The 13946-nt window shown below is 33.9% G+C and overlaps 1 protein-coding gene across 2 annotated transcripts in view; it reads right to left on the reverse strand.

The window, feature by feature from the left end:
- The window catches only part of mAChR-B (muscarinic acetylcholine receptor), a 520252-nt gene extending 506982 nt beyond the window's left edge, over positions 1-13270 (reverse strand). For both annotated transcript variants that reach the window (XM_067132296.1, XM_067132299.1), the window contains exon 1: positions 11615-13270. In XM_067132296.1, coding sequence (XP_066988397.1) covers positions 11615-11733 — 119 coding nt within the window. In that variant the 5' untranslated portion in view covers positions 11734-13270. The remainder of the gene's footprint in view (positions 1-11614) is intronic.
- Between the last annotated feature and the right edge of the window lie 676 nt (positions 13271-13946).

The raw sequence follows: 13946 nt of genomic DNA on the forward strand, positions 1-13946 counted from the left end.
GTATAGGAAGAAGTAGACTGACGGGTGTTACGAAGGAGTAAGACTTTTCAGTTATTTATTACATATATAGATTATACGTATATATAAGAATTTTATATATATATATATATATATATATATATATATGTGTGTGTGTATATATATATATATATATATATATATATATATATATATATATATATATATATATATATATATATATATATATATATATATGTACATATAATTCTTCAATAACCTCCTGAGATTGCTCCTAGGTTATTATGTAATAACAATTGGAAGCCGGTTTCTGACATTTCCATTGAAAATATTGACCCTAAGCAATGGAATAATCTGGTAGTCAGTCGACTGTGGTGGGTCAATGGCAGGTTGAAAAGGTCATCGGAGGTGGCACGTCGGTTCCAAAAAGATTAATTTTGATATATGTTTGTGTGTGTGTTTGTACATTTGTACACTCACACACTACATATAACACCCAGACACATACAGAATTGAAAGCCCAGTTCCCCCCATCCCCCAAAAACAAACATCCTTAGAAGGCCAATCACAACGAAGGAACAAAAATTGACGAAAAACAAACAGACTCACAAACGCTACGTAGAACGAAACAAACAGGCGTTATCATAGTTCGCAAGATCGAACAAGAACGAGACAAAAGGCTGGACCAAATTAATAGGACTTCGGGTACACGTGTATAGACAATGCCCTCTCTCTCTCTCTCTGACCTCTTTGGCTCTCGATAGTCAGATAAACTCTGTTTAATTCGACGTTTCCTGGTTAGACTAATAATATTATTATTGTTGTTGTTCTGTGTGTGAGAATGCGTTGTGGTAGGCCTTATGCCAGAATCCAGTTCATGTCATTAATATATCAAGCATAGCTTTATTATGAAAAAATTTATTTTGCGATAGTTATATAATGATTTTATGCAGTTTATATTATTATTCGCAGTCTGTTCTGTCGAGGGTTGCTCATTTAGATAGTAACCTATTGGTCGTGCTATCTATAAACACGTAGTTGATAATAATAATAATCTATAATAATAAAATCCGAGTGGATCTTTCTTGTTTGTCGGTCCCAGGTGGGGGCGGGGTAGGTAGGGGATCGGGATGGTAGGGGAGACATGATGACACATCCACCCTCCTCTTGTAAACCTGTTTGTCCACCCCGGGTGGGGGCGGGGTAGGTAGGCGATCGGGAGGGTAGGGGAGACATGACGGGCAGCGCCGGTTTCCAGCGCTGCACAGCGCACGCCATCAAGCTGGTAATAATAATAATAATAATAATAATAATAATAATAATAATAATAATAATAATAATAATAATAATAACAATAATGAAAGCTTGTATTGTGAAGTATAATATTTTATCCACGTTTCAGAACAATATTTGCTTTCATTACGCTTTCTTTCATTTCTCTACTCCTTTTGTATATCCATTAAGTGAAAAGGGTCAGAGACTTTCATTTAAAAGTTATTTATTTATATATAGAACATAACATAATATATATATAACTATATATATATATATATATATATATATATATATATATGTGTGTGTGTGTGTGTGTGTGTGTGTGTGTGTATGTGTGTGTAAAGTAAATATGTGATTTTCATTTGTTCATAAATGGACAATTTATGCCTCCGGAAAGTATTTTTCCAGTGAGGCATCCTTTAGCAAAGAGTAGTAGAATGATACACAAATTAAAGTACATAAACTTCAATCAACATCAGTAAAGGGTATATGTATGCATATAGAGTAGTTGAGTCTTAAAATAAGAACATATAGAGATATAAAATAAAGTAATTGTTCAGATCATTTGAAAGCAACAATATAACTCACTTCATTCCATGAGCATCAGCTTACCAAAAATAACACGAAGCTTTCCCGCTGTTTTGCAGTAAAGAGAATTAAACAAACAGGAAGTATTTGGAACAGGAAGAGAGAAAGTAAAAGAATTAAGCCCGTACTCCCTCTGAGCGAGAAAAAAAATAAAAGAATTTGAGCTCGTGCTCCCTTCAAGGAATCTCTGAAGCCATTCATAACACAAGACACTTTTAGGCCGTAGTCTTTTCCCCAATTACTCAAAGCAATCAAGAACCTTTTGCAAAAGAAAGGAAGAAAAAAACGACACAAAGATAATTCTTGAATCCTTTCAGGGATTTTTTCAGAGCGTCCTTCCATCCAGTGATCCTAAGGAACCTTCCTGTTCTGCTCTTGGGAGTCCTAGCGTGAAACACGAGCGGTTAGATAAAGGGTTGGGAGGGGCGGGCTGCTCATTTGCATGAGCTTAATGTAAATTAGACACGTCTCAGACCATTAGCGTCCAACATCTGCTTCCGATAGTGTGTGTGTGTGTGTGTGTGTTAGTGTTTATGAGGGTGTATGTGTGTGTGTTTTGTGGGTTTTTAAAGACCTAATCTTGCTAGCTGTTTAGGGAAAGTCACTTTATAAATAACCCGTTTGAGAGTTTTGGAAGTAGATACCAACTTCCTTGCCATGATATTTATTCGTATTTTCAGGTTTATTGTTTATTTAACAATTTGAATTTTATTGATCAATTAACGATGTCATTCCTCAAAAGCAATCTCTTTTTGTCATAGCTGGATTTACAGCTGGGATAAATTTTGGTGAATGAAAATTTTATGACAAAATTACGGATAATTAGTTTACCATGTCTTAAATTTGTAATTTATGCTTCTCGGATTACCTATGTATATGAGTCTGTATGTCTGCATGTATGTATATCTGTATTTTTTTTAAACATTAAGCTGCTTCCCCTAATAGTGTCGAATCAGTGGTATATGGTTTCATGGGTTTCGAAAAAAAATAATTTTTTCTCATTAGGCATTGACAGTAATGTATATTTTATTTTCATAGGCCCTTCAAACATCATCTGTTTAGATGTCAGTAAAATGGAATATAAAAATAAAATAAAAAGGAGATAGAAATTGAAATATTATCAAGGACCCAATATATGTAGAGAATAATGCAATCAATAGAAAAGAAATGTTATCAAGACCCGAATGTATGTAAATAATGCAATTTGGATACACGCAGGCTACTTCTTATTTAAGAGAGAGAGAGAGAGAGAGAGAGAGAGAGAGAGAGAGAGAGAGAGAGAGAGAGAGAAGAATTTTCATTACCCATACTGTAAGATGAGGAAAAAGTTTCCCCAACGATTATTCATAGCTGAAACTTGGGTGAACTTTCCATCCGCTGGTTTAACCTTCTCATATTACCTAAAGAGAGGCAAGTTTGAAACTGAGACGGAAAAGCTTTCTTTTCTTTCCTCAGTGTGAACAGTGAACTTATTAAGAAATGTCTCTCTGGATAAAAGGAGGTACTTTTGGTTAGAAATGGAATAAATGTACGTAGTTCTGGAAAAAAAATTATGTAATTATGTTTAATTATTCGAAATGAAATGTTTTTACACTTTAAAAAAGGTAGTTGAAGTTATCAATATATATATTATATATATATATATATATATATATATATATATATATATATATACATATACAAATATTTTAAGCATATCATATTTGTATATATACACATATCTGTAAGTATGTATGTATATATATATATAAAGAGAGAAATATATATATATATATATATATATATATATATATATATGTTTATTATTTAGAGTTTCATATACATGTATATATAATGCATATATATACATATTTGTATATACATATATATATATATATATATATACATATATATATAGAGAGAGTAGATATAGAGAGAGAGAGAGATATAGTATAGAGAGAGAGAGAGAGAGAGAGAAACATTTATATTGAAAATTCTCATACAAGTCCATATCAAGCGGGGTATTTATATAAGACGTATAAATTTCACAATCACGAAGACCCTCACATATTTAAAATTAATTTCTGAAAGGACTAAGAAGACGAACAACCCATATAAACAGTCCAAGGAATCGCAGTTCTACGGAGAGTACAGTGACACTATAAATTCATGAAAACAAAAAAAAACAAAACAAAAAATAAAAACAAGCATAATTAGTTACATCAGTCCTACACTGAGTCACTTACGTGTCAGCCATTATACCAAAGGTCGTTCCCACCACTTTCACATCTCTCACTCACCTGTGACCTTTCCAATCCACCTTTTTCTTTTTTCCGTCATACGCTTGAATGTAAGAACGAATGCGGGGGTATGTAAATCATGTTGTGTATCCTTTTTCAGCGCTTAGGAAGGGCGGGTCTCTTAATTTGGGGTGGGGGAGCTGGGATCTTGTCAAAAGAATACTTTGATGTTTATTGTGGTGTTGTTTCAGTTTGTTTTGTGGTTTTTTATCTTGCCTAAATTTATTTCGTTTTATTTGGTTTATGAGATGTGTTGTTGTGGATTCCGGTTATCAATAATAATAATATGTAAATAATAATATGTACACACAAATAATAATAATAATAATAATAATAATAATAATATATGAAGAGAGTAGACATCCTTAAAACAGATCTTATTAAAAAGGATGCTGTATTATGCGAATTTATCTTGTATAGATGTCTTTTTCTATCTTCATATGATTCATGCTTTCCAGGCTCAGCAGTATTAGTCAGCAGCACAGCCAGTATTCATGTTGTTGGGAAAAGGATAGTGTGCGGTATGTGGAAATCTTTTATTGAAATATCAATCGAGAAATCGTTCGTCTGGATTCAGTCACCTAAAATAGAACTGAATCCAGACGAACATTCTGATAGTGTTCCACTATTTGTCTCAACATGGAAGATAGAAAAGACACTATATAAGATAAATTCGCATAATTATCCTTTTCCAACATGAATACGCCAGATGACTAACATCGCTGAGCCTGAAAAAGGAATTACAAGGAAGATAGAAAATATCATATAAAGATAAATTGCATAATACAGCTATCCTTTTTAATAATAATAATAATAATAATAATAATAATAATAATAATGTAATAATAATAATTATTATTATTGTTATTATTATTATATTATTGATTATTATAATTATTATTATTTATATTATTATTAGTATTATTATTACTTTCACTTATTTCGTGGGATTGTTTGTGGGTTTGAATCCAAACAATGTCACGGAAATCATGATGTATTATAATTAATTAATAATAATAATTAACATAATAATAATAATAATCAACTATTAATATTAATACACATTAATTAATTAATTATTATTATTATTAATATTGATTATTATAATTATTATTATTTATATTATTATTAGTATTATTATTACTTTCTACTTATTTCGTGATTGTTTGCTGGCTTTGAATCAAACAATATCACGAAATAAGTGAAAGTAATAATAAATAATAATAATAATAATAATAATAATAATATACATAACACACACAATAATCAGTATTATTATTATTATTATTATTATTATTATTATTATTATTATTATTATTATTATTATTATTATTATTATTATTCCAACCCTGAAAACAACCATATGAAACAAATGAAAAAACAATAAACTTGCTAAATAATTTTATTTAGGCAGTTGGAAGCCTCATGCACGTGGCCATCTGGTCTTCTCCTAAGGTTTCATAAATGGTGCCTGTTCAGTCACCAATATCACCCTCGCAGTTAGAAGTCAGGTAAATTAACTGGTCTCACGTAATCATAAGCCAGTTAGTTGACGTTCCCTGCCACTGAGGGACCCACAATCATCCAATGGGTACTTCTCTCCCAATCGAAGTTTCTTCGGCGCAATCGAGTTTTGTGTACAGCGTATAATGCTGTATGAAACTCTCGATGTGCTGCGGTATGAAACTCTCATCCACGACCGGGCAGCGCTCAGTTGCTCCCTAGATGCGGTCAAGTGAAGAATTGTCGGCGGCTGGCACCCCTAGCTCTTCCAGACGCACGATCCATGGCTAAGCTTAACCTTAATAAAATAAAACTACACGAGGTTAGAGGGCTGCGGTGGTATGTTTGATGATTTGGAGGGTGGATGATCAACTACAATTTGCAGCCCTTTAGCCTCAGTAGTTTTGAAGATCTGAGGAAGGACAGAAAAAGTGCGGACGGACAGACAAATAGCCATCTCAATAGTTTTCTTTTACAGAAAACTAGAAGTGTTTGATATGAAAATGTATTTCAGAAGTGCTTGAAAGATAAGAGAGTGTGATATTTGGAGCAGTTTGGTTAGATGGAGTAAAAGATTGACGATATAGGGCTTTAAGTTACAGATGTGTTGGCATAGAAAACAACATATCTGTAGAAGATTTCTGCTTATTGGGTTACCCCTTGAATGAGCAGTTAAAACATGCATGTGGCAGTGACAGTTTTGTCTTGGCTTTCTATGAAACCGGCCCTTACTATCAGTAGCTAATGTTTTAGCATATTTGAATATTAAAATTTATTCCATAACTTGCATAAATAATCCTAGACACTTACATAATTAGAAAAATACTCATATTAAGTTCTGTTATCCGAAGTGGAAAGCCATAAGCAATATTTACATAAACTAAAAGTCTTATTAGTTGAATGTAAAGTTATTATTAGTTATACGATATTGGCAAATGACCTCATATCCCTGAACTCTCGTCTAACATATTAGGATGTAAAGTTTGATTTGGATGTGGTCCGCATTCGATGCGGCATCCGGAACTGGAAGAATAATTGAAATCTGGAATCATATACAAGGGTTTGGAACATATATGTATATATATATATATGTATATATACTATATATATATATATATATATATATATATATATATATATATTATATATATATATATATATATGTGTGTGTGTGTGTGTGTGTGTGTGTGTATAATTGAATCACGAAAATATAGAATGTGATGAATATATAAATAAAAGCAAATGCCACGAAGGAAAGTGAAACAACGGAGGTGGTGCAAGGCCTTTCGACTTACTGTCCTTTTCTTAGCACTTAAGTAAAGGACAGTAAAGTCAAAACTAACTCAGTTGTTCCACTTTCCTTTAAGTATAACATTCTACCTATATATATATATATATATATATATATATATATATATACTATATATATATATATATAATAATACATAATATATAACATATATATACACATGCATACATACATTCATCTACATACATACATACATACATACATATGTGTGTACATACATACATACATACATATACCTTTAGCTTATGTGCATCATGAACCTTACACACTCATCACTTTAATGTCCCGTAAGAACCTTTTATCATGAATCATAAACGTGTAAAGCCCATTGAAGCTGACATCATGAATGTGGTTATCTGTCAAAAATGGCCATGAAATTTAAGTTGGTGATTTTGGTTTTCTCGAAATGTTGCTAATAACGAGGAAAGAGTCTTTTCAGTGCAGATTAATTTCTGAGGAACTTTGGTGTAATCTGAAGGATTGTAAACATTAAATAAGTGTGTGTATTATTATGTGTGTGTGTGTGTTATGTGTGTGTGTGTTATGTATTATACAGCTACACGTTGAAGAAAAGAAGAATGTAAGACGAATAGAAGACTATATACAAATTAAATTCCTAGAAAAAACCCGTCTCTAATAGCAATAATAATATTAATAATAATAATAATAATAATAATATTATTATGATTATTATTAATATTATTATTATTATTATTATTATTATTATTATTATTATTTTTATGAGATAAATGAAATGCAAAGTTTATCGCTCGTTTTAAAATGGAACTACAGTAAACTCTCTAAATCTGGAAACTTTTTTATTTTTTGTATATATATTATATAAAAAGAAAACACTTCTACATTTTTAATACGACTTGAATTTTTACCTCTTATCATTATTATTTGGTGTTAACAAACATTTAAATGTCAGAGACTTAAGTAGGCCTACTCATTCATTTGCAAAGTTAAATACATTAACAAACAGGATTATTTTTTTCAATTTTCAGGCCGAAAAATCTAAGCCAGTGATATCTGTTGCTTTGCTAGACAAGTATTACGTCTCTTATATTTGAAACTTTTGCTGTTTTTGAACAAAAATAAATAATTCTGTATTTATCATGTGAAGATTTCATACAGATTATTTAATTGAATACATACATACATAATATATATATATATAATATATATATATATATATATATATATATATATATATATATATATATATACAGTATTTAGATATATATGTTTAGTGTAATATATTTATATATATAGACACACACATATATATATATATGTGTGTGTGTATGTATATGTAGTGCGTGTGTTCATACTAAATAGGATGATCTTAATATCACCTCATTCTGTACATGACAAACACTTGAAAATCACCTCCCAATCTTCATAGATGTAGAACAGTAAATCTCAGAAGGAGACAGAAGAAAATAAAAACACTTAAGACTCTGGAAAAATTAATGAGGGACAAACATACTTGGAGTGCATCTGTGGCCTAATCTTTGAGACACCAAGAAGCTGAGAATTCCAGCCAACATAACGTCTCAACTTGGATGGTTCTTTGGCCTAAAACTTAGGAGACTGCACCAAGCTGTTTACCATGGGGCCGTACTTAAAGGAATTTAGGGATTTTTTATTGTTTTAGGGATTCTAGATTGCTTTTTACCTGCTTATAAGGGATTCCTCAGTATAGCTGATGTGCTTAAAGCAGTTAATAGTTGTAATGTATTTATTTAAAGGAACTCTGGGGTTCCCGTTGAATTGGTTATTGAATTCTGGGTTCCAGTTGATTTGGTTAATGAATACTGGGTTTCAGTTGATTTAGTTAATAGATTATAGATTTAGTTAATAGATTATAGATTATAGATTAATAGATTAATGATTTCTTGGTTCCTGTTGATGCTGATGAGTTCTGGGTCCTAGGTGAAATGAATAATTAGTTTTTTGGTTCCTGTTGATTTGGTTAATGAAATATGGGTCCCAGTTGATTTGGTTAAGGGATTCTGGGTTCCAGTTGATTTGGTTAATGAATACTGGGTTCTAATTCCTTTGGCTAATGAGGACTGGGTTTCAGTTGATTTGGTCAATAAATTCTAGGTTCCTGTTAACGTGGTTAATGTTTTTTGGTTCCTGTTGATGTCGTTAACGAATTCTAGGTCCTAGTTGAATTGATTATTTAGTTTTTAGGTTCCAGTTGATTTTGTTAATGAAATGTGGGTCCCAGCTGATTTGGTTAAGGAATTCTGGGTTCCAGTTGGTTAGGTTAATGAATTCTGGGTTCCAGTGAATGTGGTTTATGAGTTCTAGGCCCCAGTTAATGTGTTTCATGAATTATGATGGGGTCAAGGGCTTCCGGAGTCTAGTTGATGTGCTGAAGGGGTTTTTGGGGTGTAAGTGATGTGCTGAAGGGGTTTCTGGAGTATGTGAATGCAGGTGATGTGCTTAGGAGGTTTTTGGAGTGCAACTGATGTCATTAAAGGGTTGCTGGAGAGCAACTAATGTGCGTAATGGGTTTCTAGAGTGTAATTGATGTGCCTAAGGGATTTCTGGAGTGTAGTTGATGTGTTTAAGGAGTTTCCGAAACTTAGGTGGTGTTCTTAAAGGGTTTCTGGAGTGCAGCTGATGTGATTAGGGGTTTCTGAAGTGTAATTGATGTGAAATGAGTGTTCTTAAATAGTTTCATGGCTATGGTTAATGTTTTGTCCGGGATCAAGTTCTGTATTCGTTTTGTTTCAACTTCCTAAGTTGCAGTTGTGCTTTTGAGGATTCCGGAGTATTTTTTGTGTGTGTGTTTTGAGGATTTCAGGGCACTAGTTGATGTTATTTATGGATTCTGCGCTATTTTTAATGTGTTTCTTTGAGATCGGTTGTGTACTGAATTTTCTTAAAGGATCTCCTGGCTGAGAAAATTGATAACATACCTATGGAAATGCAGAAAGTTGATAAAGATACCTGTTAGTATTCAAGAACCTATTAACCTTGCCTATGGGATTTCATTTGGTGTGCAACTGACTTGCTTAAGGGAATTGCAGAGTAAGAATTGGCTGGTTGGCTCCAGTTATCGGGGAAGACCCCACGAAGATTCGAACATCATCAACGGCTGATAAGAAGGAAATGGAAGATCTTTTGAGAGGAAAAGAGGTAGAGGCTGAGAGGTGGAGGAGGCCTTTGATCGACAAGGAAAGATGAGCAGGGAGAGAGAGAGAGAGAGAGAGATAGAGAGATAGAGGAACAGGTGCAATGAGAGGAGAAGAATTCGCGAGAGAATAGGTGAGATGAGATAATGAAGAAAAAGGCTTTTGAAAATGGTGAGAGGAAAGTGTGGATCAATAAATGGAGAAATAAAAAAAAAAATAAGTAATGAAATATAAAGACTGGAAGGAACATGAAGGTTATTTGGTGAGTACGGATCCATAATAAAAAAGTGAAAATGAAACAAGAAGTGAATGAATGACGAGAAACGAAAGGGGACTGAAGTGGTAATGAATGAATGGTAATAAAAATGGAATGAGGATGGAAACTGAGATAAAATGATTGATAAGGAAAAAATACAGTAAGTTTTCGATGAAGCAGAAAAGAATTAAAATGAAAAACTCCTCAAATACCAGGAATATTGTAAAAACAATGTTTAAGGCTTAGGTGGTAGTGCACACATTATTATTATTATTATTATTATTATTATTATTATTATTATTATTATTATTATTATTATTGTGTGTAAGAATGAAAAGAGTGAAATACAAAGAATTAGTGTAAAAATTTGATTGATTTTCTCTCTTAGTCTTTGCCTACCCAGACAAAATGAATTCACTGAAAAATAGGAATATTGCAGTCATACAAGAAAAATGAATATTACACCTTTACACAATGAATATAGATAAATTCCCTATGATCCTTATCACTGTGATAATTATAACTAGCATTATTATAACAACGAAAGGAAGCTGGACGATATTGAAAACTTCAGATCTCTAAGACTGCTGAAAGATAATGATGAGAAAGATGATAGTGAAGGAAGCAGTAAAGATGGTGATATCGACGATTGTGGTGCAGAGGTGAGTATGATGGTGACACTAAAGTAGTGAGGATGTGATAATGATGATGAAGAGAAGGAGGAAGAAGATGGATGATAGAAATAAAGGTGATTAAGGTGCAAATGATTGTGGGACTTAGGTCGGAGAGAATGTTGATGAAGCGAATCAACTATAATTACAAAACAATTATACAACAATAATGATGATGATGACTGTGCTGCTTCATATGACTTTTTTTTTTTTTTTTATTTTTTGTGTGACATTATGTAGTTATTACTGTTTGAGTCTACAAAGTTTTCTTTGTCAAATCATATTTTTAGGCTTCACTATATATATATATATATATATATATATATATATATATATATATATATATATATAAAGTATACATATATATTCATCCACAATACATTTATATATACGCATACAATTTGTGTTTATTTTGCTGTATGTCATTGTTTCTTTTTATGATGTTTCATAAAATTACCTTAACGTCCTAGGTACTTTAGTATTAAATAAATCAGTCAGTCTCCTGCCCTCTTCTGATCGTTATTCTCCCAATCACTAACAAGGAATCATACAGCATATAAAGCACTATTATCTGACGAAGAGACTTTCAAATTCCTACTCACCATTTCGTAATGAAGTCCTCTCCTATAGAGAAGATTCTCTCGGTGGTGTTGGAGGAAAGTGTGGAGTTTGAATCCTCCAGATCCTCAAAAGCTTCCCCACCTATCCTGGAGGACTCCATCGTGGCTTGGTATCCTTTGATATCCCCCTCTGTGGTGGCTGGGTCCTTCCTGAAGTGGGGTGAAGGAGGTGTCCTTCTGAAGATCGAGGTTGATTGGGATTTGGTGTAAATAGGGTTATTAACCTCACGGCATCTAGATTACGCAGGGCATTTTGGGTATTTATTTCTGCCTTGAACCAGGGTTGGGATAAACTCTATTCATAATTCATCAGCTTATTTAATACAAAATCTATATATACTACTATTTCGAGTCATTCATAGGTCGTGGGTCGTACTCACTATTGTGTGTGTGTCGTAGACTAACGTTAGTGAGGAGTGGCTAGCTATACTCTAAAGTGGATGAGAACTTTCTCTCCTACGAAAATAGACGGTGTTTGGGTCGAACTAATCAAACTCTATATAAATGGTATTATCTAATCAGGGCTCAACGTGGACACCTCACAATTGTCGGGTAGCTAAAGGATTCCTACAGGCCAAAGCCCTCCGGCGATGGATTATGTCCCCGGGTAGGATTCGTAGGATTCTAATGACCGGAGCATCTCATCGTTCCTCCTCCAAAAAGGTCAAGGGCACAAGGGCAGAAGAGAGGGAACCAGTCGACCAGCGCTGAAATGGCACAACGTAACATCCCCCCCAAACGGTTTCAGGTTCACAAAGTTCCGGTTTATTTTCTACAAACTGATCGATTAGACTCTGGAACTTTTTCATGAATTTTGATTTCCTAGACTTCTGTATTTTCCTCACGTGAATATGATCGTATCATCACCATAACTATTATGATTATTATAATTAATAATACAGATTGAATTCGTCCTTTCCATGCGGTATAACAAATCACTAAAAAACACCTTATTGTAACGAATGGATCCTTTTGCCCCCCACCCAAATTTATTCCAGATTTATTCCTATTTTTTGGCCTTCTGGCTTCTCTGGCGCCAGAGGCAGCCTCAGTAGCCACAGAGTGGTCCCTGGCACACGAAGGTAGTCTTCGAATATCTTATCACCTCTTCATCAACACCAGCAGAAGGAGGGGGAGGGCGGTGCCCCTATCCATCACGAATTGGACGTAAAAATAATGAAATAACTGAACAACAGAATCACTGGAACTCTTCTAACTCGGCCTAAAATAATAAAAAAGAAAAACGATAGCGCAACAACACTTTCAAAGGTCGGAGCAACACTTTTCACCAAATATTTTCCTCTCTCTCTCTCCCTCTCCCCCGTAACCGTCTCTGGTCAACAACAGCAGCGCCTCCTCCGTTGAGATCACTTCGGGAAACGAGCCCAGGCCATCCTCTCTCGCTCTTTCTCTCTCCTCCGACGGGAAGAAGAAGAAGAAGAAGAAGGGCCTCCTCCTCAATCACTCTGTGGCGAATAACTCAACACGTGTGGGATGGATTCCGGAGGGGGACACTTACGCTGGTTGGTCGGCCTCGAACGAAAAAGTTGTCGAGTTTCTGTAGGAGGAGGAGGAGAAGGACCTTTGGTAGAGACAGAGAGAGAAAGAGAGAGTTCGTTGAGCTTTCTCTCTCTCTTCCTCCCCCTTTTCTTTTCCAGGAGAAAACTCTTATCTTTGCACCAGGAAAAGGAGGAAATCGTGGCTCCCATTTTCGTGACTGTGAGTGGCTTAGCAGCGTGTGAAGAGAGCCATTGCCCGCGCGACATCAGACAAGAGAATGAAAGCCTCCCGCCCGAACGCTCGCCAGCGCCACGCCACGCGTAACTCTCCACTCCCTTTCCTCCTTGCCTTCTATTTCCTCTCACTTTTTAGACCCACTTAGATTATAAACGCTATTTGTAACGAAAAGTTAGGTTATGCATCTGAAAATCAACATTCAAGGTGATCTAATTTAATAACAAAATGTGCAATTTACAACGAAAAAAGTTGAAGCCTAAGTACCCTCGCAAGCCGAGTTTGAGCGTTTTTTCGTTTTCTGACCGGTTGCGTGAGATTTCAATCAAAAGCTATTGACACTTTTCTTTTTCTCTTTTGCTTTAAGATTCTCATCGTTTATTTTTTACATTTTTTTTTCTGACCGGTTGCGAGATTTCAATCAAAAGCCATTGACACTTCTTTCTCTCTTTTGCTTTTAAGATTTCAGTCAGTTTATTTACATTTTTTTCTGACCGGTCAGTAGATTTCAACTGCAAAGTCATTGATGCACTTCTCTTCTTTACTTTTAGGATTTTCAGTAAATATATATATATATATA

This window comes from Macrobrachium rosenbergii, chromosome 31, assembly GCF_040412425.1.
Source record: "Macrobrachium rosenbergii isolate ZJJX-2024 chromosome 31, ASM4041242v1, whole genome shotgun sequence".
In the NCBI taxonomy this organism is placed as follows: Eukaryota; Metazoa; Arthropoda; class Malacostraca; order Decapoda; family Palaemonidae; genus Macrobrachium; species Macrobrachium rosenbergii.